The 25564-nt window shown below is 37.7% G+C and overlaps 2 protein-coding genes and 1 pseudogene across 3 annotated transcripts; all 3 read left to right on the forward strand.

Annotated features, from left to right (window-relative positions):
• The first annotated feature begins 12453 nt into the window (after positions 1 to 12453).
• Positions 12454 to 20339, forward strand: LOC110046323 (uncharacterized). 2 transcript variants are annotated; one of them, XM_020752018.2, is made up of 4 exons: positions 12454 to 12840; positions 15331 to 15445; positions 18465 to 18620; positions 20001 to 20339. In XM_020752018.2, the coding sequence occupies exons 1-4, from the start codon at positions 12472 to 12474 to the stop codon at positions 20018 to 20020; spliced, it is 660 nt and encodes a 219-aa protein (XP_020607677.2). In that variant the 5' UTR covers positions 12454 to 12471; the 3' UTR covers positions 20021 to 20339. The 2 variants fall into 2 exon arrangements, with proteins under 2 accessions (XP_020607677.2, XP_089147368.1); XM_089291242.1 differs by having other exon boundaries at positions 12457 to 12840; positions 20193 to 20339.
• Positions 13269 to 14243, forward strand: LOC149110756 (uncharacterized; annotated as a pseudogene).
• Positions 20340 to 22967: 2628 nt separating the features above from the next.
• LOC149110757 (uncharacterized) lies at positions 22968 to 23776 on the forward strand. The gene is made up of 2 exons (XM_089291263.1): positions 22968 to 23082; positions 23278 to 23776. The coding sequence occupies exons 1-2, from the start codon at positions 23048 to 23050 to the stop codon at positions 23651 to 23653; spliced, it is 411 nt and encodes a 136-aa protein (XP_089147389.1). The 5' UTR covers positions 22968 to 23047; the 3' UTR covers positions 23654 to 23776.
• Positions 23777 to 25564: the final 1788 nt, after the last annotated feature.

The raw sequence follows: 25564 nt of genomic DNA on the forward strand, positions 1-25564 counted from the left end.
CTGCCAAAAAAACCCAGAATGCTTTGCGGGATCCCTTTCGAGATTCCAATATGGCGGACGCCGCTTGGAAAAAATTCTAAGATAAAGTGACTGCGAATAGAGGGAAAAAGCGTGATGCTGGGGATACAATGCATAAATTACTTAAAGGAAACGAACTAACAGTCCATCTTCAGAGGTATTAGGAAAAGCCCAAACACGTAGTGGCCAAACCACCCCCCAAATGTTTCATGAAGGCTATATTTGCTTGGTTTATATATTTCTGAACCAAGTTTGGCAGATGAGCTTTCTTTTTTCTCCAGTTTATTTTAATTTGGAGGTTGTGACAAAATGGCAGATTATGACGTCATAATTGATGACGTCACCAAAACGTGCTATAATTTTTTGTAAAATCTGATGTAAAGATTATGTCATTGGAAAGGCCTTGACTTGAGGAGTAAAATACCGGAAACCGTTTTTTGCTATGATGATTATTTTTTGAGATACGGTAAATTAAATATTTTTTTGCTTTCCCTCCCGGAATTTGCTTAACCATACTGTCCTTCTTAAGTCAGTCTCTCTGGTTTATTTTTTCGGTTTTTTTCTAGGAAGGCTAATAATCTAGAAAAATAGAAAGCTATATGTTGTCAAAAATCGTATGGTTTTAGAAATTTGATTTTCGGCTTTGTTTGGATGGTATTAACAGTAAAAAAACGGGTGACGTCACAGGTTATGACGTAACAAAACTAATTTTAACGCAATAACACTAGAGGAATAATTTTTTATTTCGATTTTCCTCTTTGTGTTTGCTTTAGTCATCTGGCACATCACATGTGCAACATAGCTGCATTTGCTGGAACAAAATTACGGTTCCAATTTGGGGATTTTTCTCAAGGGGGGGACCCCATATTTTGCAAAGTTATTTTCCATATTTAAAAATGCCATATTTCATTTAATTTTTGTGATATGGACAAATTTTTTTCAGGTTTCAACTCCCCTTAATGTGCTCTTTCGAACACATTGTAAAAAATATGCATATTAAAAACTTCAAAAGTGGCCAAAAACATGACGTCATCACTGTGACATAACAACTTTGACATTTACTGACATTTTTCATGAATGTAACTGACAATAGGTCTCCTGCTCATCTGCCAAGTTTGGTGTAGAAAGAGTCAATACTTTTTAAGTAATGCGAAATAATGTGAAATACCCAAGAACTGACGAAACATTTGGGGGGTGGTTTGGCCCCTACGTGAAAAGTACGTGAGAATTAGGCCGAGGGAATTTTAGCCATTCACCGAAGATGAACTAACAATCGAGAACATTAAACGTTGTTGTGAGAGACATTTTGCTACGCAATTCGGTACTTCTCTGGTCTGCGATATTCTCGCAGGAGAGCAGGGTCCTCCCTGCAAGACCTTGGAGTAGATGCCGGATATGAAGGTACCGGGTACGAAGCCTTCTGGATCAAGACCGTACATGACATTATACACAGCATCGCGAGTGACGTGAAGATTGTATTCTTGCCTTACTTTCTTGTGCATAGCAAGCGTACGATACCCAAGAAGTCTTTCAGGACCTTCCGACTTCTCCTTCACTGCATCTTTGACTTCTTCCACAGAAACCTCTGGATTATTGTAATAGATTTCGAAATATCGCAATTGTCTGTCTAACGAACGAATGCTCCAGGCATACATCGGAAAATCGCGCTTAAAATCCCTAGAAATCTACGGCTTCTTCCCTGTTATATCTCTCGTCTTACATATCTTTCCATATCTTCTCTTCGCTTTAAATCCTCTTGCCAAATATCCGCCATGTTGGACGTGGATCCCTCAAAGTATTCTGGGTTTGTTTGGCAGCCCTCGGCCGTGTGGCAGCGTTAAGCCACGAACAATTTTTTTTTTTTCAGACCAAAAAGAAAACACTAGTGGCGTCACTTGGCTGGGTAGTAAATTTAATTTTGATTTGATTTCATTTATCTTTGGTTTCATTTTATTTCTATTTTACATTTTGCTTTCACTTGTTTTTATTTTAAAAAGAAAAATAAGAAATAAACCAAAATCAAAAAACAAAAAAATAACAAAAATAATTCCAACAAATTTGAATATTTTTAATGGCAGTTCTCGGCCACCAGAGGACAAAACGAAACCGAATACAACAGAGTTACCATATTTTTACTATAACGGATAACATTTGAGAAAACACCGGAAAAGAACAGCGAAAAGACACATCTAAAAGGCCATTCCAATGAAATGTTTCGTTTCTCATCGCCCGACCGAAATTAAAAAAAAAATTTCGAAATTAAAAAAAAAAAAAAATTAATTAATTCCGGATTCACTAGTCAAAGAAGCAGGTACTTTAATTTACAAGCACACGATTTTGTTTTATTAACAACAATTGGTGTGATGTGATGTCCTTGTCTTTAATTAACATCGATACTGCGTTTTTAAGGCTGTTTAGACATTTGATAGTCGTGTTAATATACATCTTTTACCATGTGATTATATATCGTACAGAGTAAACGTGGAAAGTAAACTGGAACACAAACTGAATGTTTTCTTAGGAAAGAACATTCCCTTTATTTTTGCTCGACCGACCGACCCACCATCACAAGACAAGAGACGGGGCGATAGGAAACGAAACATTTTATTGGGATGGTCAAAGCCAATTTAGAAACAAGGAATTAGATACTTTTTCGCAAGCGACAAATAATACAGCGCTGCGAAAGAAAGATGAAAGTTGTAAATAAAAAAGAAGACAAACACAAGCTGTACAGTAAATCGAGAATCGTAAATAAACGAAATCATAAATCGTATTTTAACTGTGTTAAATTAGTGCCCACTTTGCTTTTTTTCTCATGAGTTTTGTAGTAGCTGAATAGAACTAAAAAAATATATTTGAACGAAGCGAATAAATTAATTAACAAACCACAGAGGTCGCCGTAAATTAAATATGCAGAAATCCACGGTGCAAAAATACTGTTCACTTTAAAAACCTAAACTTCCCAAATAAAGGCAACCGAATGAAAGAAACATGACAGGAAGTTCAATAACAAAAAAAAATTCATTCAAGATGAGGCAAAAAAACAAACAAACAAACAAACAAGCAAAAACAAACAAACAAACAAACAAATATAAAAGCAAAAAATAAATAAATAAATAAAAATGTTCAGAATATCGTAGACGAGCTTCGCTACATAACGGCATGTTCAAATTAATACTTCACGCTAGAGTGAAAAGTTGGGTTTTTGCCGACGGCTTTTGCAGTCATTTTATCGGCCGTGACTTTACTAATCGTTCTAAAAGTTAAATTCAACCTCCAAGTAATACTGTACATTACCATTCTTGTTTTCTAAAGTCCGGGCAGCTGCTTAAATCCGCGATCTGTATTCAAAACTCACTTGAAAGCGTACCGACTATGGAGGGGGAATTGGGACAAAAATGTAATCGAATCGAGTTTCATGCCACTGGACCATTAACACCATGCCATTGAATCATACGTCATTCTATCGGACAATATACTTCATATGTCATTGGATTGGACTTTATGCCATTGAATCATACGTCATTCTATTTAAACAATAGAGTGTTTCTGTCGAGGAACTATCGGTTGATAGTTGCCCCGCGGAAATTTGATGTTCTTAAAACAAATATTTGCCCGAGAAGCGAAGCTTCGAGGGCAAATATGCATGTTTTAAGAACATCAAATTTCCAAGGGACAACTATCAGACCGATAGTTCCGAGAAATAAACACTCTATTGTCTTTATCGTTCACCACTAAATTTTCTTACGCGCGCTAGTTCAAAATTCATTGTCAATTATTTTCAACTTTTTTAGATGAAAGCCGCGAAAGGTCGTTAAAGCCAAATGTAAAATTTGAAAAGGAAAACAGACAAAAACCCACTTAATACATTTCAATTGTTTACTTTCTGTAAGCCCGCTTCTTTACAGAAACATTTACACGGACGAGTACTATCCATCCGGGTATTTTCCTCGGACGGGCACTATGGGCTGATAGTGTGTCTCCACGGATGAACACTATCGCGTCACGTGATCAATTTAAACCAATAAGAATCGGAGAAAATTTAGTGGTGAACTATAATGGATCATATACCTCATTTCACTGGATCGGACTTCATTTTATTGGATCATACGTCATTCTATCGGATCATGTACTTCATGTCATTGGATCGAACTCCATGTCATTGCAACACATCATTCTGTCAGAAAACCACATTCGTGTTATTGAATCTAACCTCATGTCATTGGATCGTGGACCATTCGATTGAACTATACACGTCATGCCACTGGATAGAACTTCATGCCATGGGATCGGAAACGTCAGTTGATCGGGCCAGCCGCTTATTAAAAAAGGTTTGTCTCACAGAATTAACCACGGCGCGAAAAAGGCTATGCGATAGCCCGGGACTAGTGAAACGATCGCTCGGGTTAGCGCGAACGTCCTCTAGGCTCGGTCGGGATTTCATTTTCCAAAAAAAGAAAAAATAAAAAAGGTGGAAAATTGTAGACGTACTGTTCCTGTCATGTTAAAAATGAGTTTAAACTAACAACTAAATTAGAAGTGCTTCGCTCCCAAATGGCATAGCAGCTGACTTTTTCTTCATCCAAAGGCGTTTTCGTACGAGAATCTATAAAGAAAGTACTGAAAATTTTAGCTCTTTTAAATACAAACCCAGTCGAAGTTTTATGCATAGTCCAGTCAACATATCGAATTACTTTACACACGCAGTTATAGCGGGAAAGTAAAGCCGTCACGCAACATGTTTTTCAAAACACCCGTTTGCCAAATATCGCTGAAATTATTCCTTCAGGAAAGGACTACATCAATAAAGTCATACGCTTTGTCTTTGTAATTTGTAAATGTTAGTATATTCATTTTACACCATAGTGTTTTTAATTTGTCACACGTTTCATGTGTGTGAAACACAATACCCGGTATGTTCAGTCGTACTATAAATATAGACCAAATGAAATCTTGGCTACCGCGCCCTCCAGCGCTCCTTGCTATCCATGGTCACATTTGCTTCAAGACAATTAGACAAATGGCATTGAATAGACTTTGCTAACTTAAGCAAACTATTAACTACACTTGTTACGGCAAGTTTTTGTCTCGCACCACCGCCGCGCTGTCGGGACACGCAGCAGGGAAAAAATTACCATTTTAATTGAACTTTATCTTAAAAAAAAAAAAAAATGTATTATTTCACTTTCTCTCACGAACTATCTGCTATACACAACGTCTGAAGTTTGCCATCGGAAAAAAAAAAACAACAACAACAATTAAACAACCAACATTGTTTCACTCATATCCACCTCGTGCTTGCTCATCGGGCACCCTGTGATATTAAGAAGGCGTTAGCCCGACCGATCGTCTCACTAGTCCCGGGTTATCGGATAGCCTTTTTCGCGCCGTGATTAATTCTGTGAGACAAACTTTTTTTTTTTAATTAGCCGCTGGCCCGATCGAATGACCTTTCCGATCCAATGGCATGAAGTTCTATCCAGTGGCATGACGTGTATAGCTCAATCGAATGGTCCACAATCCAATGACATGAAGTTAGATTCAATAACACGAATGTGGTTTTCTGACAGAATGATGTGTTGCAATGACATCGAGTCCGATCCAATGACATGAAGTATATGATCCGATAGAATGACGTATGATCCAATAAAATGAAGTCTGATCTAATGAAATGAAGTATATGATCCAATAGAATGACGTATGATTCAATGGCATAAAGTCCAATCCAGTGACATAGAAGTATATTGTCCGATAGATATAGATTACTTCATAGAAAGTGCGACGTGAGGATTTTTTTCACGAATTGCAAAACTTTAGAAAACGAACGAGTGAGCGCAGCGAACGAGTGAGTTTTCCAAAGTTTTTCAACGAGTGAATAAAAATCTGTACAAAACATTTTTTATGTTGTAATTTGTTTATTGTATATATAACGAAATTAAACATATTCGTTAAATCAGTTTTAGTTTTCCCGATACCATAAGTTCACATGCAGAACAAGAAGAAATTCAAAACTGATCTAAATGACCGAGCGTAATAAAAAACAAATCTGCTTTCCAGTCCAGCAACAGGCTGACAAAGAGCCTACACAAGCTTAAATATAATGCCGGAGAATTTGTAAATACATAGAGTGAAATATTTTCGCTTGTCCCTAATCACTCTCAGATTTAATCATGCAATGGCGGCGCTTCGCGCTGTGCAAAGAGAAATTCGGACTCTTTGACTCACACTGTTCCTCTTTGAATGTTGTTGGCTTTCTGATGTTAAATTTACTTCCTCGGTTTCTCAAATGGCCATTGATTCTCAAACTGAAGTTCTAGCGCTCAAGATGTTGGATATATTCCGCTGCTGTTTTTCCGAAAGTGAACTAAAACGGGAAGCCGAAGTCATGTTCTCGAAACACAAACTTCTAGCGGGCGCTGATTTCAAGACCGCTCTTCTTGGAAGCCAGTTGAGTGCTTAACTCTGATTGGCTAAGTGATTCTACTCTGAACGGTGATTGGTTATATTTTCACATGGGAAGAGCGCTCTACGTGAAGCTTATTGGACGTATCGCTTTTTTTACATGTGGGAATATAGCACATATGGAATTCTATTTGTATAGGTTTATTGCCTAAAACTCTCGTTATATGTACAATAAAATGACGTATGATTCAATGGCATGGCGTTAATGGTCCAATGGCATGAAACTCGATTCAGTTACATTTTTGTCCCAATTCTTCCTCCATAACCGACTTGTAAACACGAGGTTGTATTTTCCTTTAGAAGCGTCCTTAGTTTCCATGTAAGAACTTTGTGGCCCCAAAATTACAGCTTTGACTCCTTTCTTGTTAAGGCTGGACACTTGGTCTTTCATCAAGGAAATCAAAGGAAAAATATCAAGACAAACTGTCTCAACAACTTCTCTTTCACCATGTTGAAAAAGGTCCTACACAAAATGTGGAATGTTAAACTTTTTTTCCAGATCCAGTCGGTGATCTCCTTCAACTACTGAGTACTCCGCGTTCATTCACTCCGATTTCTTCGAAACCAAGCTTCTTGAACAAGCACGTTGTTTTAGCTTACCCTTGTGTTGTGTGTAGCCCGGTGCAAAACGCGGCATGGAGACCTTCCTTCAAAACAAACGTTGCGATTCCATTTGCCGACGAATGAACAGAGTGAAAGCTCTAAGTTTAATAAAAAGGCACTGTCGAGCGTCTGAAAAATTCCCCAATACCAAATATCCGGCAAATATACTCACTGACCGTTGTTCGGTGACGGAAAACCCAACAAACAACTTCGTCATCCGGACTCGAGTCTGCTGTGTTATCAGCGGTTTAATTAATTGCATTAAGACGGAATTCACCAGAAGTACGAGTAACACGTGGACAAAAACTTTGTACCAAAATTATTTACATCGTATTGCAAACTTCGCTACGACTGTTTTAAATATCTTCTCAAAAAGAAAAAAAATAATCATTTCTAGCAGCACCAAACGTCGAAAACAGATGTTGAACTTCGTATGAATCACTTGAAAGTACTGGTGAAATGAAACTGATGACGAAATTTTACCTGTGTTTGAACAATTTCTGTCTCTGACCTTTGAAATTTGTTTTCTCTCGTTCCCAAGGGAAACTGTTTTCGGCGTTATTTCAGGCAATTATTTACATCTTTAGCTTGAAGAAAATGTAAAAAGGCCAGTAAAATACTTAAAATTATTCTGGTACCAGATTTTTGTCCACTAAGAACTGAAATTGCTCGACCTTCTATCGGATTTCGTCTTAATCTTTGCTCTCTCGATTTCCCACCATGTGGTGCTAATTTAACACAGTGGGAAGTGGACAAATCTGCTATCCTAGGAAAAAGCGATCGACTTCAGGTAGCAGCATTTTTTTCTTTCTTTCTTCGTTCTTTTTAGCGCTACAATAAATAAAGGTTTGTGTTGGTATCACCTCGCTCGCCGTACGTTCATTTACTGTACCATAACCCTACTTCAACGACATCCGTTTCTGTGAAATCCGTACAAAGTCCGCATCGAGTGAGGACTTATGCTGCTCATCGATTTTACGATTCTCGATGTTCTCATTTTTGATGGCCGAGTCTTCTTTAAACTTATATCTTTTAATTTAGACTAAAACAGCTTATTTTAATTAAAGGTGGACAGCAATTTAAAAGTAAGCTGCGAACGTACCTCATTTGCATAACGCTTACAGCCCAACGAGCGATCAGGTGGCCGCATTTTCCCATTACTCACGATAACTCGTGTTGTGCATGCGCAATTCCCGAGTTAAAAAAGTCATTCTCCAATTGCCTCATCTACTTTGGGACATAGACACGCAGACGCATAGCGTAGGAAGTCATCATTATTGATTAGTGATATTGGATAGTACTCTAAACATTTTCAAGATAAATTGTTTAGTGTATAGCCATGATTTTATAGTTTTGTAAGATCTGATCAAGGATTCATAAAACCAGCGTTGCATATTAATAACGATAATTAAGCATGAAGTAACGATGTGTGAAATTTTGATTGGTAGAGCTATGTGACAACAGCTCAAGCTGGCTCAAGGCCGAAATAAAGAAGAATCGTTGTTATGGCAATACAACTGGTAATAGCTTTCTCGTGATATATTTTCTTTGTTTGTTTGTTTTGTTTTTTACATAACTGCAATTTATTTTGTGGTACTTTTTCTTGGTTAGGTCAGTCATATTCTTCAAGCAAGGAAATTTACCAGAAACACAATATAGTGATACAACGTATATTTTCAATAAAATTAACCATCATAAAACTCGAGACAACAAAATCGTTCTCCTGTGAAACTTTAACACAATAAGTTCTTAACCTGGAGATAGCAAAAAGCTTAAAAATAATAGTAATAATAATAATAATAATAATAATAATAATAATCTCCAAAAAATATGTTTACAATGTCACCACCAAAACTAATAGGATAAAAATACTTGGAGCAGCAGATGAACTGAATCTTCGAAAATGCTATTTTAATTATATTTCAGTGTCGTTTTTTGAATAATTGTTTCCGCTTATATATCATTTTTTGTTGTTGTTAAAAAGCACTCTTTTCGATCAGCGAAAACAAAACATACCTACTGAAACGGATTCTAGCAAGATTCCTGTGTGCTGTCACATGACAAACTCTGGCCTTGGAGCACGTAGAGGTGGTGATGGACGCTGGTCATGAAAATTGATGGCACTAAGGTAGCATGCGGACACCTTGCATTAGTTTTTTTTTCAGATTAATCATTAGTATTTCATATAATTACGTATAAAAGCAAATACAGAGAAGAAACGCTAGGCTAAAAGCGATTGATGACGACGTTCACCTGGCCTCCACCTCATTTCAAAAGCCTTTAGTTTGATTTGTTCTTGTTAATTTGCACCTCTGTTGTTGCTAAGGCTATTGGCATTGTTTGTGTTGTTCACCTATCGTTCCGTTTGGCCAAGTATGAAAATCTTTTTAAACAGTGCAGGTCGCCCAGGGACGTTTGAGACCAAGCTGCCAACCTACTAGAACACGCCTTTCAGCAAAATTTGCCTCGGTATGAGGGTCAGCCATCATACCAACTTTATTCAGTGTTATCAACAAGACCGCCAGCTCTCTGTATTCACTGATAGCTGATGGACAATACCGCGCCACCTCCCTGGGTCGGAACACGTGGCAGTCGCTGGCTGGCTCACAAGCTTCCTTGCAGTCCAACTGTAACATGGAAGGATTCAATGAACATTGGGGATGACTATACACATTCCAGAGCAAGAATCGGTATCCTTGGAAACCAAGAAGTAACTGCGCTACCTGTGATTCCACATTTGGCTTTGGCACAGAAGGGAAACATGATGTTTCCAACACTTGTGACAAAGAAGCAGTGTTTCTTCCAGATTACGGCGACAAGCACATTAAACCCATGGGGTACATCTTGGTTCAGTGACGTTCGTTCGTTTGTTTTCCCACTTCATGTTCAAGGGAAATTTCATAACAACGAATTGTCACGAACTAGAAAGAAATGGGAAGCGTAAACTGCAAGCCTAAAACTGAAGGTAGAAAAAAGAACGTAATACAATTGTTGTCAAATATGTAAAAGTGGCGATGGGACTGAAAGTGACTTAGGCGTAATTCTGTGCGAATATAATTAACAACTATTGGATGAGGTTGAGCAAAATATTGTGATCTTTTAGTGGCAAATAATTGATATGTGAGACTTTGAAAAATTACTATGGAGATCAATATCTCTAGGGAAGTTTTGGCGCAGTTTTGATTTGCACTTAGAGCTCGTCTCTTTTCTGGTTTTATTCTATGGTTGAGGGAGATCATGACGTTTCGTTGTGTTTTGAGGACAGGACTGGGGAAAAGGGGGAGGCGAAAGGGTCTGGCCCAGATATACCAGTATGAAATACCAGTAAAGCTGTTCAGTTACCTTTGGTTTAAACAGACTGCGAAAAAATGTAAAAAAATTCTCGGGGCTTTTATGTTTAAACCTCTCCATATACAAATTGTTACTAGAAAAGAAGTATAAAATAGGAACGCGTCTACCTTTTTTACATAATGAAAACCCAGAGAACATCGTTCACTTCTTCTGCTATTGTGATCGTCTTTGGGCGTTTTGAATAGTATTTGTCAATGGCTATCTCAGTCTCAACAGGTTGCCCTATCTCTACCTCTCCACCTTGGTTTTTTGTATTATCCATCAGATCTTCTTCATCATCATTTACTTCTTACAGCTAGACAACACATATACAGATAAAGACTAAGAATAGCCATACCAAAACTTCAGAAAAGAGAGTTGACTTATAAGTACAATACACATTTAGTAACTTGAAATAGTGGGCTCGGCCTTCTTTTAAACAGACTCTACTAGGGTACTCAAGTACACTGGAACCTTGAAAACGGTGAAGACGAACCAGACATTCAGATGGTCTTACTGACTGAACCACGTGCAAAACAAGTGACGTTACGGAGAAAATTTGAGCACGTGGAATATTACGCCTCCAAATTTCTTGAACAGACAAGACTTAAGAAAAAGCGACCAATGTTCCACCCATTTCTGTTCAAAGCTACCCTAACTTGGTCTTACTATGGAGTAATTCGATGACCCCATCTTTGATCACTTTCCCGGTTTTCTAAGACAACGACCCATATTTACGTTCAGGGCTATCTCTTTCGAACTTAATTTATTAGACTTGAACATTGCTGTTGGTCAAAGTTTTCTTTTAGTTCGTATATACTTCAGACCCTCCCCTTAAAGAATAAAATGTCTTTCAAGGTATTTAGGAAAAAAAAACGTGAAGCTTCTGCACAGCAACAAATTGATGACTGTGTGAAATAATAAATCATGGCTCGTTTGCAACCGTGAACATTTAAAAAAACCGCCTTATAACACGTGATTTTTGAGTTAACTTTTTGCTAGCAGATCTCCTTAGAAAATCTTGCATGAGCAAGCAAAGCTGTCCTGCTGCTATATGGTACAACCGATTCAGGTCGACACTGTTCAATATGTGGCTAATAAATGATCGAAGCGTGATTTGATATTTTCTTTAAAGTTGTACAAATTAGCGAGAAAGTTGAACAAAACTCGTCAACATCAGCGAGCTCTTACATGACCCCACGACAATAATATTCTCTGTCAGAATCGAAGGCACTTTGTCATACAGCCATCTGCGAAAATTTCACAACTTATTACTCTTCGTGTGTATTCATTATTAATTGCCTAGTAATTTTGCATGGATAGACACCCCCTGGAAACAGTGAGAAATGATTTCCATAGAGTAGGGCAAATTCTCGAAGATGAAGTCGAGCAGAACTTGGCATCAAATATCACCAGAACACTAAAATAAGTGTAATTTCATTTAAAGAAGTCACGTGCACGGCATTAAAACCTTTAGGTAACGACAAAAATTTCAGAGTTCTGTCACTGTACCGGAGCATTCATTTGTCGTTACTTTAGCTACGAAAAGAAGTGACGTCGACTTTCAATTAAAAAAAGGCGATGCCATTATATATCATGTTTTGCCAACTTGATGTTTACTTCAAATGAAGTTAACGAAAAGAAGGTTACATGACGTTTCGATGACCTCATGTTATCATTATTGTTGAATGCGAAATAAATTCTGAACATATATGGAGAGAAATGTAAGAACAATTAAATGTAGATACATCATGAAAACGCAAGTATTTAACAAAAAGTGTTTATGTTATTTATGCTAATTTTTGTTTTCGATAATGATGACATGAGGTCGCCGAAACATTATGAAACCTTCTTATCTTTCGCATTCATTTAAAAATGTTTTTCGAAAACGATCTTCATTGGATGCTTACTTAACAAATGTTTTTTTTTTGTGCAAATTGATTTAGAGACACAACTCTTTAGAAACCTTTTAGTAAATAATAAATGATATCTGGAGGTAACTAGTATATAAATAGGAATTTTAGACAAAGTCGTGACATTGAATCCATTCTGTTAATCATGAATGGATTCGTGCTTTTATTAGCGAGTACTTTTATTTGCTTCACGTATCAGATATTAGATGATGCCTTCTGCAACGCCACTCGCTGGGCCGGTCTTCAACGCGACCCGAACAAACAGTTCAGATACGCACAATTCATAGAACATTTTTATCATGTTCTGGACGTTCCAAAAATCGAAGGAGTCGTCGTTCAGACGGGAAGACAATGCTTGTTGCGATGCGTAAAGAACGATCGCTGCTTTTCCGCCAACACTGGAGCGTTTCATCTACTAAAGGGAAAGATATCGTGTGATTTACTTCCAACTGACAAATACAATGCATCCGAGAAGTTCAGAGCGAATCATACCTTCCATCACTACAGTATCATGGTAAGTATTAATTACGTATTTCAGTTAGTAGTTATGCAACTCCCATCTTGCATACTTTGCTCTGTATCGAAATTGTGATACTCGTTTGAGTTTCTACGTTATCTGCAACTGGGAGAGTGTAGTTGCAGTCCCTAATGACATGTGCCGAACAAATACCCCACGCATTAATCTCTTTTACTTTCAATTTTTTGAACTGAATTAGGACCTAGTAGTCGTAGTATAATAAAAAGTTTGTGACAAAATACCATGCTTATAGGTTAGCATGTAAATAATCAGGATCTTATCCCATAATTCTGGCACGTACCTGCAGAGTGATAGTAATAGTAGTAATAATAGTAATAATTTATTTCATTTTGAAGTAAAAACTAACGGTAAAGGCGCGCGACGTTTCGACCGAACTTCGGTCATTATCAAAAGAAAAAGTTTTTATGTGCAGCATAGAAGAAACTCTCGACCGCGAAGGCAAGATGCCCACATACTACAAGAGATATGTGGAGGACATGTTAACTATTATGCCAGATAAATCCTCAGCAAATAACTTTCTCGAGACTCTTAACCACTGCCACTCCTCGGTTAAGTTAGATGGAGAATAATGGAATGCTTCCGTTTCTTGGCACACATGCAGCTCCTTAACAAATCTATACAAATCCAAACCAAAGTATACGTCAAACCTACCAACACTAGCCTTCTGCTGCATTACAAGAGCCATGTTGATGATTGTTACAAGCGCGGCTTACTAAAAACTATGCTTGACCGTGCCTTCCGCCTCTCTTCCAGCTGGTCCTAGTTTTCCGAGGAATGTGATCGGCTCAAAATGGTGTTTTCTCGACTGAGTTACCCAGACAGGTTAATTAATTCCACCATCTCACGTTTTATTGCTGTCAAAGCTTCTGATCAACCTGTTCCCGAGTTACCAGCTGTTAACAATGAATTAGATCCTGTTCGCGTTGTTCTACCATTCAAAGACCAGGCTTCAGCCGATATTGTACTAACACAACTCAAAGATCCGAGCCAGAAAATCCAAATGATGGTCCAGCCCGCGTTTGTTATTCACAAGATCAAACAACATCTGAAACCGCGCGAAGGCAAGCCGTCTATTGTTAACCAACAATCCCTTGTTTACCAATTTAAATGTGACCTGTGCGATTCAGGTTACGTTATGTTGGTTACACCCGACGACATTTGCATCAACGCATAGACGAGCACAAGAATGTGTCTTCCTCCATTTGAAAACATTTTTGTGTGAAACATTCTTATATGCCCAAGGATCTTACCAAGAGTTTTACCACCTCAAAAAAGTGCAAGAATAAGTGTGACTATCTCATTTATGAAAATTTTTTATTAATAAACTGAGACCAAGTCTCAAGATACAGTCGGAGTCAATTCGTGCGAGAGTTTTTTAATCATTTTTAATTATGTTATTCTTGCATGCATTTTATTGTTCTTGGCACCCTTTTTTTACACGTTCATACTTACACTTCTTTGTTTTATATTTATACTTATGCAAAAAATTTTATCTTGATTTTTCAGCTTGATAACGACCGAAGTTCGGTCGAAACGTCGCGCGCTTTTACCTTTAGTTTTTATTTCAAATTGTTCTAAAAAAAACCTTTACTTATGATAATTTATGTAGTGTCGAAAACGTGGGATAAAACAGATAAAGGCCCTTTCTTAGTCGACAACTGAACTCGACCACCAGGGGTATACTAAAAGCTGAATTAATCCATTTGAACCTTTAATTTTTACATGCAGTGGTATTTAGTTTTTCGTTATTAAGCTATTAATTTCTCGAATGAAATAAATTTGCATGAACGTAATGCAAACAGTGGATGTGGATGTTGTACAGTGCTTCTACCAAACCGCATCTCAATAAATATCCTATGAAGTTAATTTTAGGCGGATGACAGAACTTTCTCTTTATCCAAATGAAAACTAAATTAAGATGTTCTAGAACAATCGATCACTTTCACACACATGCTGAATCATTGGACACATTATGGATCATATAAGTTGTCGCGATGCCAGTATAGGCAAGCTCTCGATGATTGGGTACTATCTGATTGAAATATTAATCTAATCTATTTACTCGAAAGAGCGTCTTATCCGATAACCACCGGCTTCTAATAAACTTGCGACACTTAACAACAACGCGGCGCTTATACACGACCTACCTGAGCGGCCCTTTCCGATCGGAAAGGACACAATCGACTGAACTGACTGAATCGTTTAGGCTGAAGTTTTCGTTTTTTTAGAACACGAAATGGTTTTCTTTTATTCAGCATGACCAAGAAAAGTTTAAATAAAATTTTCTGAATACTTAGCTTCGAACATCCGAAGGCATCCGAGGATCCTCCGAAGTTTCACAAAGATGTTCTAAGAAAACCCCAAAATATTCGAAACTTCGCCATAAATTTACGTCTTAGTGGACTTTAAAAGTAACTCTTTGCTTTAAATGACATTAATTAATCGGAATTTTCTTCTGTTTGCCAGAGTCCTTGTGAACGTTTTCCTTGTCTGCACGGTGGAACCTGTCAAGCGCTTTACGAGACTGACGACTATAGATGTACGTGCCAACAAAACTACACCGGTAAAAGCTGCGAGGACGGTGAGCTATTTCAGTCTTCCTGTGCCTTTTTTCGTTATTGGTCTAACATCATATCATAAAAGATGGCGGAATGGTTGTTGGTTTTGAAAGGAATCTGTACATTGTAGCAGCAGTGATGGCTCTCCGCCCCATGTTTATATTTCTGATGATATTTCTGGGACGGCAATAAATAATCTTAAAAAAACTAGTGCAGAGTGTGAATCTACGGCTCTGATACAGTAGTCAAACAGGTCTTCACCCCTATAGTTCTCTCCCTTGGTAGTCAACTAGGCCTTTTCCCCTTTGCAGAATATCACCGGACAAAAACTTGTTAAGACATAATCTTAGCTGTGTGTATGTTTCATGTTTGTATTTTCTTTCAAGGTCCAAGAATTACTTACAATTACCGTTTGTCAAGACGGTTTTGAAGTTTACTTGTGGTATTTTGCGTTGAGTTTCGTTCATTTTAAATTCAACAATACGTAGAAGTAGCAAATGTGACAATTTTACTTTTCGCGCCAACGCTTGTAACTAGATACTTCTGTTTTCCTTGCCAATGTATGCAACAAGATACCTTTGTTTCCACGAAAATATAAGAAAGATGCATATTTTTTTAACTCACTGCTAGAGATAAATGGATCATAAAAGTTGAATATCTGCTGAAAAGTCGACGAGAAACGATTTTATTTTAACGCAAATTTTCATTTCACCGATAAACAAGAACTAATCTAATTCTAATTAGTAGTCACGTCGAGTCACGAAATAGTGCGTTCTTATTCTGTTGCCAGCTTTGGTGTTAACAATAAAAACACGTCAAACTAATACACAATGTTATCGAGTAATACAACTGAGGAGCGTTTTAACAAGAAGTATTGAAGGAAGAGATCTTTACTTAACCGAAATTATGTCCCACATCGGTGAGCGTTTCGAGCAAATTGTTTTTTTTCTTAAGAGAATAGCACCACAAGGATAGCAAGAGATTTGCAAAAATATATATATATTTGTCAGGTCATCAAAGAAAGCAACGTAAGTATGACACGTTTTGCGTAGTGCACACGGGTAGCTACCCTACCCAGCTCCCGTTCCTGCAAGGCTAATTGATTGATTGAAACTGATAAATTAAATAAACATTAAAGTTTACACCTTATTGTGTTATTGGCTGCGGCCGCACTAAGAGATTTAATTGGGTTTATTTTTTAGAAACCTGGTTAAAAATTCTAAACAATTTAACTCGGTTAAAGGTTGGTTATAATAAAATAACGGGGTTATATTTTATGAGTGGCCTCACTGAAATGGGTTGTGAATGAAGTGGGTTAAACTCAATTGACGTCATGAGATAAACCAACAAAATGGCAGACTTCGAGGACCCTGTTCAGTCTGTTGTTATATTCTCGATTCTTTTTCTTTGTTTTCGTTTCCTTTCTCTCCACTCACGGCTAAGGCAGTCCCTCTTCCTTCTAATGCACACTACGCAAATTTCAAAGGCAGTTCTTTCAAACATGATGTTAATTTCACGTAGACGTGAGAGTGTTCCCCATCGCCGTCGAATCGTCCTCGAGTCTGGGTATATCCGAGAGACCAGCGATGGTTTGGGGAAATCCATCGGAATCCTGCCATGCATGACTTTTTTAGAGAGCACTTTCGAATGAGCTTCGACTCTTTTCACGTCCTTTGTCGTATTCTGTCGCCATTTATGGCAAAACGAAACACTCGCTTCCGTGCAGCGCTGATCAGACTGCTGATAAGAGACCACTAACCTGGGTTAAAGCGCCGAAAAAAGGTGGCTTAAAATTAACCTTACCCGGTTAAAAAATCTATTGTTCATTAATTAATTTCCATGGTAACCGTAAACCCGGTTTAAGTTCCATGAACAGCCGAAATTAGCGGCCGCGTCACGATTTTTTCGGTAACCCGGTTAACCGTAATTAATTAATTAGAAATAACCCGGTTAACTCTCTAGTGCGGCCGCGGTCATTGTCTTATACCTTAGCGTACAGCAGTCCCCCAAACCATCCCACAGTGCACTCTGCACTAAAAAACGGGCGTCGTAATCACCACGCAGATGAAACGAAGCTTGCCATTTCAAGGGTGCACCAAAGTCTAAGAATCAAAGAAAACACAAAATCGCGTCTAAGTGACACGTATGCAGTAGTTAGTTATTGCTTCCATTCCATTTTACACCTGAAAGCATTAATATAAGTCGAGAGAACTTGTGAGTTTAGTCTTCTGCCGCTGTTCGTATCGAATAATGCGACCAAACACAGGTCTGAAAATCTTTAAAAAAAAATTCTCAAGTCGGCTCCCTTTCGTCGAATTTCTACTCGTAATCAATAGGAAAATACTTAGCTAGATATTTCTTGTTTAATTCGATTTCGAGTAAGACAGAAAAAATGATTTTTGTGTTTTAATGAATGACTATGAAATTAAATGGCCATAAAACGTAAAGTTCTAAATCGTAAATTGTACGCCAAAACAGAAAAAAATATATATATTACAGTTAGAATAATGTGTTTTTGCTATAATCATTGAAAATATCTGCTATCAGTTCAAGGTCATGCACAACATTGCGAAGTATGCACCTGACTTAAGAAGGAGCCACTGAGATAAATCAAGTCGCCAAGTTTAATTGAACTGGATTATATTTTCACAAGGCCTATCTCGTTCTAAAAATATTGTACCAAAGACAACTAATTGAATGGCTATTTTTTGCAGGGTTTCTTTCTAACTTGGGGGAATAAAACATCTGACCTAATATTTCTACCATAATCATTACTCACCAATTCCCAATGTTTGTAGCAAATTTGAGAGAATTCGATGATTTGCGCTATATCACCGCCTTGCTGGTTCTCAAATAGACACGCTTTTAAACATGGCACATTGTTTGTGCGATCTAGCGTAACATTTTCTCGTACAAGCAATTTGTATCTCGGTATTTGTTGTTTAAGGGACAAATAATAGGTAAGGATAATATGACCAAGCCGTTCTCTCTAATTTTGCAGATTATTAAGTTTACGTTTTTTAATTGTTCCTTTCTTTTAAGGGCTAGAATGTTTCCTAAAAACAACGGATGGCCACTGCTGCATCATACCTTTCACCTACGAAGGAGTGACATACCACTCTTGTACTACAGTTGATAATGGCGACATACTGTGGTGTTCACTGGACGCTATCTACAAGGGAATCTGGGGAAATTGTGGTAAGTATTAGATTGGTGTTGTGATCAACTAAACACTTCTGAGTGATGTCTTTATGAATCAAACAAAACCGCCTAATAGCTTTAAAAAATTTAAAAAATCTGAATTGCTCAAACTCTGACTAGAGGTTTATATATCCTCCGTGGCTCATTTGTCAAGTTATTTGTTTTCTTCGCCAAAAAAGAACGAAAATTATTTTCAAGGCCTGATACTTAACAATTAGATCCGTAGCCTGCAAGAGCTACGGGTCAATAGCCCACGAGGCGAAGCCGAATGAGCTATTGACCCGTGGCCGTTGAGGGGGAAGGGTCTAACTGTTTTAGTATCGCCCAACTGGTCGGACAGAAAAGGCAATAATAAAGTTAGCAAATGCAAGTTGAAGAAATATTTATTTGGGAATAAAAAGAAAGAAAGCGTCAGCTCGATTGCGCCAATTTCGCTACTCGAGGACTATTACTAATTAGTATCACCCAACTAGTGGACTAATGCAAATCCTGCATTTTGATTGGCTACGCTACTAGAGGACTGTTAGTAATAGTCCTCGAGTAGAGAAATTGGCGCAATCGAGCGTGACGCTTTCTTTCGTTTTATTCCCAAATAAACATTTCTTTAACTTGCATTTGCTAACTTTATTATTGCCTTTTCTGTCCGACTAGTTGGGTGATACTAAAACAATTAGACCCTTCGCCCTCAAGGGCCACGGGTCAATAGCCCATTCGGCTTCGCCTCATGGGCTGTTGACCCGTAGCCCTTGCGGGCTACGGGTCTAATTGTTAATTAATAGCCCTCTAGTATAGCGTAGCCAATTAAAATGAAGGATTTGCATTAGTCCACTAGCTGGGTAATACTAAAATCAAATACAACTTAAAAGTTAGCCATTTAAAACACATTCACTTGTTATCAGCTTCTTGTAAGATTTTTCGATAATCTATTTATTATTCCTATGAAGATTAAAAACAAAAAAGACAAAACATTTACAACGAGAGAGACTCAAAAGGACTGATACTGTTTTTGTATTAAAATTTTAAGCTAAATTGACCAAAGAAATCTACAAAGAAATCTGCTACCTCTACCGTACTTCAAATGGCACAACTGTGGGTTTGGGGTGATGAGTAAAGGAGCTGGCTTCCTTATTGTCTCTTTTGGGATAAAATACAAATTTTATTGGTTTCACTTGTCCGCCTAAAGAATTCTTGAGGAAAAAAAATTGCGATGTGAACAACAAGCGAATTTCTTACGATAATTAAAGTCTATTTTGGTGGCACAGCCATGCACGCTCCTGAGTTCATATGACGTAGTTGGAGCCAAATTGAAACATTACCGGAAATTCTATGTAAATAGCATTTTGCAATTTTTTTTCTTTTTTTTTTTTTTTTTTGCAGAAGTCCTTAGGCGAAGTTGAGATTCAAGAGAAACAGTAATAGAAGAAAGGCCCTGGCCATTTTAAGATTGTTACGAAAATATAAGTGTGTTTAAATTGCTCCAAAAGTTAACCGCAGCCAGTTGATTGATAATTTATTAAGGAACTTTCCTGGAGGCTAACAATGTTCTTTATTATTGTTTTTTCTATTTAGCATGATGGCTTAACAAGTGACTACATGACAAGGATAAGAAATACGAATTATAGACTACACAGAAAACCACATCAGGTTAACAGTAAACGTCTAAAGCATTACCGAGGAAATTAATAGTAAATAAAGTTTGCGAGTTATGCATTCCAATATTGTGGTTTTCTTCGTTTTCCGAGCCAATTTATACTGTGCTAGTCGCAATTCATTTGTTTTTCGTCTGGATGACTCAGCCAAATCCCACACCCTACTCCTTCGTAATATGCAAATATCCTTTTCACAGAATGCCATATTCTGAACCATACATTCTGGAAAACAAAAGAAAGCATGAAACAACGCTCACTTGTAACTCAGGTTTAATGTATTCATGTGGTTGTACTATGGTTTAGTGATATCCCGCCTTTGCCATTATCCGCGGGAGTTCCCTACTCTACCTTACCCTACAAACTCCATACCTACGATCTTGGACGTTTTCTTGTTTTCTTCGAGAAGTGTAAGATTTGATTTCCCCTGAAATATTGAAATTATACTCGTTTATAACTTATAGCTATACCTCGCAACAACAGCAACGACCACAAAAAAAAAAAAAAAAAAAAAAAAAAATTATTTATATCGGCCGATAACGAGACCCTCAATATTACGCTTTAAAACTCTAAAAATTTATATCTATTGCACTTGAAACAATTATTCCACATTGCTTTTGCAATGAATTGAGTTTAAGACTGTTTTACAAGTTGCTCGTTGAAAATGAAGGTCGCACTAGTCTTGCGTTTACCACGTGGATTAAATTATATGCATTTAAAAAAAAAAAAGTAAAAAATACGAAAAGTTGGTTTTCACTATCACACAAGCATCAGCATAAGAAACATCACATACGTCAGTTAAAAAATTGCTCCAGAAAAAAGGCGCTAATTAAAAAAAACTTATCAACAACTTACTGCGCCTGCAAATGTCGGCTTATGCTTACGTGCATAAAATTATCTCAAGTATGATTCGTGCATGTTGAGAGTTCAAATAAGGTTTTTTTGCATGTCTGCTTGATTTCTGTCCGTGACCGGAATCGTAAAACTTAAGCATAAATAAATCTTATAATAGTAGATTAACAAATAATATAACGTCAGTTTCAAATTGCCTTATTAAAAAAGGGAAAATGACACATTTTACCTGAGGCAATTAAATCTGAGAAAGTTCTAATTGTAAAGTGCTAAAATTAATTACATAAGAAACATCCCATCAGCATAAGTTAAGCCACCCATTGCAGAAATATACCTCTAGGTTAGCGTTACCACGATGTAAAATAACTTAAAAAAAGATGTGTGTTAGTCCAATCAACGAAATGCGACTCCACAAGAAAAATGTTATTGTTCTCTGTTGTTAACTAGCGCGGGTTAGTCTTTCTATTTATCAGTTAATTTCGGCCCATTACACACCTAAACGAAAGCTCTATAACAAGCAAGAAATTATGTGATTGATTTGGCTCACTGAAACAGAATTAAGAGGCCCTGCGCCTAAGAAACGACCGATGATTTCCGGCTAAAAAATAAAATCGGCCGATTTTTATCTCCCAAGTATAGGTTACCGAATACTATTTAAAAATGAATTTCTTTTGTTTCAGTTTCGCTTTAAACCAAAAATATCGAGCCGCAAACTTTTTCCGTCTGATAGCAGCAAAATCAGGCCGAAAATAAGGCCCCGCTAAAAACTGTTCGGAAATTACTATCGCAACGCAAAATAATGAGAAAACTACACAGTGTTGAAGAAAAAGGCCTTTTAATGCAATATCATTCGATAAACATCAAAAAACTGCCGAAGCGATTAAAAAATAAAGTTTCAAATATTGCATACTAAATTAGATGGAACGTTAGAGCTGATTTTAAAATAATTATTTCTCAAAAGTTCAACGCTTTTGAAAGCAGTCACAGTGATGAATCAGACATTGGAGGGATATACATCACGTTTCTCAAAAAACATTTTTCGGCCAAAGTATATTGACCTTGTACAAAGCGTTCAAAGTTACCGTGTTTACCGTTATCCTGCTACTTGGGCGAAACACTCCTCTTTTGCCAATACGGCCGTGGATAGCGTGGTAAACGCCACTTTAAACCTTGCTAGGCATTCGAAGACCATCCTGAGTAGAAGGACGTAGAATTAAAAGAGAAAGGAAGATGAAAAATACGTAGAAAAAGAAAATAACTCGAAATTACCATCTGCTAACGAAAGTTGAATCTGGGAAATGTCGTCGCGTGACAGCGGCCATTGACGTCATTTGTCACGTCAAGTCGCAAGAGCGTGGGAAAACGAGTCTGCAATGTCCTTCGGGCGGTCAGCGGCTAGGGATGCAGTCGTGACCCCATAACTCAGATCACGCTGCGGCCAAGACGGTGTGGCGGTTGGGGAAGTTTTTCTTTTTGAGTGACCATCATTTGTGAAAAATAACATAACATTGCTCCACTAAACGTCTTCTGGCCGGGAAAAATTGTTTTCCTATTTGTGTATTTGTTTGGATTCCGCCGCTGTGTAGACAAAAGAGACCTTAAGCAAACACTGGAGGCGGCGAAGTGGACGCCAACCGGAAGTAAAATTTCCCGCTCTCGACCTAATTAGCATAATCACGTGGAGTGTTGCCCGCGTCTTCCAACAGTGGCGGCGGCGAGAAAGGTAGGTTTGGCCGCCTCGAGAGACGGTCGCTTTATTTTCCCATTTGTAGCACCTAAAATACACAGAAACTCTTTTATAAAGTTAAAAAATGTTTTTTGACACCTCTCTTTGTATTTTTTTTTTTTTTTTGCAAATATTTGATATTTCGTTTGCTTTACAGCGAAAATCTCACTTCACATTGGAGGTGTGAGTGAAGAAGAAAGATGGCAAGCGAAGGAGAGAAAAGCAAAAGAAATGGGTGAGTTTCCTGGATTCACATTGTTCGGAGTGATGTTCACGTCTTGTGGACTTTAAAACTTTAGATTGCAAGTACTTGCTGGTACAAAATGCTATTTTGTTCTTCCAATTTGTCTCCAGAACTTTGGAATATTTCCGAAAGGTGAATCGATAGACAGGACCTGTTTTTAATAAGCTTTTGTTTTCTCTCTTCTAGCTCGATCATGGAATGGACAGAAGCACACGATTTGATCCTAGCGAAAGAAGTCAGAGCTTCAGAACCATGGATCTTCAAACCAAGGACTGTAGATCGAGGAAAAGTATGGAATGCCATCACGGATCGTCTGAATGACGAAACCTCCGTGAAGTTTCAGGTGAAGCGGAAAAACGTAAAGGAACATTTCAAACTACTACTGGACAAATTCAAGGCGAAACTGAGTGGAGTTGACATCGAAGATAGCGAGATGAATATTCTGATGGAAGAAATATCAGGAAAATGGGAGGAGGCAGAGGCCAGTGACCTTGGCTGCACTAGTAAAGACAAGGCTGATTCAGTCTTCGTAAGGAAAGTAAAGATTTTTCGACGTGTGTAGATCCCTCAGCAACAGAAATTCATCCTCGTCTATGATGTCCTCAAAGCATGCAACAGCTAGAAGGTCTCGGACTTCTCGAAAAGTTGCCATTATGCTCGTAAAATCCACGAACAAAGTCAAATTGGACCACTTAAAACGAAAGCAAAACAGCCGTTGCTCGCCGCCGCTTCTACGAAAGCTTAATATTCTAATTTCGCGCCAAGAGGAGGCGGTCTCAACCCAACTCCCGCGCGGCCATCGCCACCTCCACCTAACCGCCTGAAGTGTTTGCTTAAGGTCTCTAAAGACGTCAATGGCCGCTGTCACGCGACGACATTTTCCAGATTCAACTTTCGTTAGCAGATGGTAATTTCGAGTTATTTTCTTTTTCTACGTATTTTTCATCTTCCTTTCTCTTTTAATTCTACGTCCTTCTACTCAGGATGGTCTTCGAATGCCTAGCAAGGTTTAAAGTGGCGTTTACCACGCTATCCACGGCCGTATTGGCAAAAGAGAAGTGTTTCGCCCAAGTAGCAGGATAACGGTAAACACGGTAACTTTGAACGCTTTGTATAAGGTCAATATACTTTGGCCGAAAAATGTTTTTTCAGAAACGTGGTGTGTATCCCTCCAATGTCTGTTTCATCACTGTGACTGCTTTCAAAAGCGTTGAACTTTTGAGAAATAATTATTTTAAAATCAGCTCTAACGTTCCATCTAATTTAGTATGCAATATTTGAAACTTTATTTTTTAATCGCTTCGGCAGTTTTTTGATGTTTATCGAATGATATTGCATTAAAAGGCCTTTTTCTTCAACACTGTGTAGTTTTCTCATTATTTTGCGTTGCGATAGTAATTTCCGAACAGTTTTTAGCGGGGCCTTATTTTCGGCCTGATTTTGCTGCTATCAGACGGAAAAAGTTTGCGGCTCGATATTTTTGGTTTAAAGCGAAACTGAAACAAAAGAAATTCATTTTTAAATAGTATTCGGTAACCTATACTTGGGAGATAAAAATCGGCCGATTTTATTTTTTAGCCGGAAATCATCGGTCGTTTCTTAGGCGCAGGGCCTCTTAAGTTTGTATTGTTTAAAACACCTTAGGCCATGCTTCTGTCGATATTATGCACACCTCCTGCCACAAGAAACATCTTCTTGCAGGCAATGTCGTCTGTTTTGCGCATATTTTGTGTAACCTTGCTGGTTCCATGTCTAATACTCAAGACAACCTTCGCTCAAGGTTTGACCAGTTTGCATTAATTCCATTTGGTTGAATACAGCTGTTTTGAGAGCGTTTGTTGTACAAAAGCATAAAAACGTACGCGACTATGCCGAAAAAATTACTGGTAGTGCCAGTTTTTCATGATCAAAGTTCACTATGTTTCAGTCTGATAGAAAAAAAACAAAAATTAAGTAACACTTATATCTGTAATTTTGCCTTCTTTGGTGCTGAAACACCGTGTGCTTCGATCAAATAACAGTAAACCACTTTTACCCATATCTTTCAGTCATGTCGCAAACGCGCTAAAGAGTCGGCAGGAGAAACCTCCTCTAGACGGCAGTATATACTTTAATCTTTATCTTTGTAGCCTTTTCTTTTTCAATAATATAGTCTTTTCTGGAAATTTTGAGTTTAGTTTTCTCAGTTTTGTTATTTGTTTTTACTGGCTGGGCCTAAAGACAAATTTTACAGGCAGAGGAAAGTGATTATAAAATATTATATAATTAAAGTAAATTCTACGTGATGTTGTAGGTGAAATTTAGCGAGAAATTCCACCGTAAGACAACGATTTATCCCATGAAATTTTTCAATAACAACTTTTTTAGGCCACTGTCGTCAGTTGCAGTTCAGAACCGAACAAGTGTTCCACGGCAGACGTCTAATGAATCACGTGATACGTATCATCGACGTCACTTTAGAGGAATTCTGTGA

This window comes from Orbicella faveolata, unplaced genomic scaffold (genome assembly GCF_042242905.1).
Source record: "Orbicella faveolata isolate gen_17 unplaced genomic scaffold, um_ofav_v1 contig_24, whole genome shotgun sequence".
NCBI lineage: Eukaryota > Metazoa > Cnidaria > Anthozoa > Scleractinia > Merulinidae > Orbicella > Orbicella faveolata.

Excerpts from the sequence above, each read along its gene's own strand:
- LOC149110757 (XM_089291263.1), top strand. The coding sequence starts at position 23,048 with ATGGCAAGCGAAGGAGAGAAAAGCAAAAGAAATGG. Across the intron at positions 23,083-23,277 it reads GAGAAAAGCAAAAGAAATGG|CTCGATCATGGAATGGACAG; the intron begins GTGAGTTTCCTG and ends TCTCTCTTCTAG.
- LOC110046323 (XM_020752018.2), top strand. The coding sequence starts at position 12,472 with ATGAATGGATTCGTGCTTTTATTAGCGAGTACTTTTATTTGCTTCACG. Across the intron at positions 12,841-15,330 it reads TCCATCACTACAGTATCATG|AGTCCTTGTGAACGTTTTCC; the intron begins GTAAGTATTAAT and ends TCTGTTTGCCAG. Across the intron at positions 18,621-20,000 it reads GGGAATCTGGGGAAATTGTG|AAGTCCTTAGGCGAAGTTGA; the intron begins GTAAGTATTAGA and ends TTTTTTTTGCAG.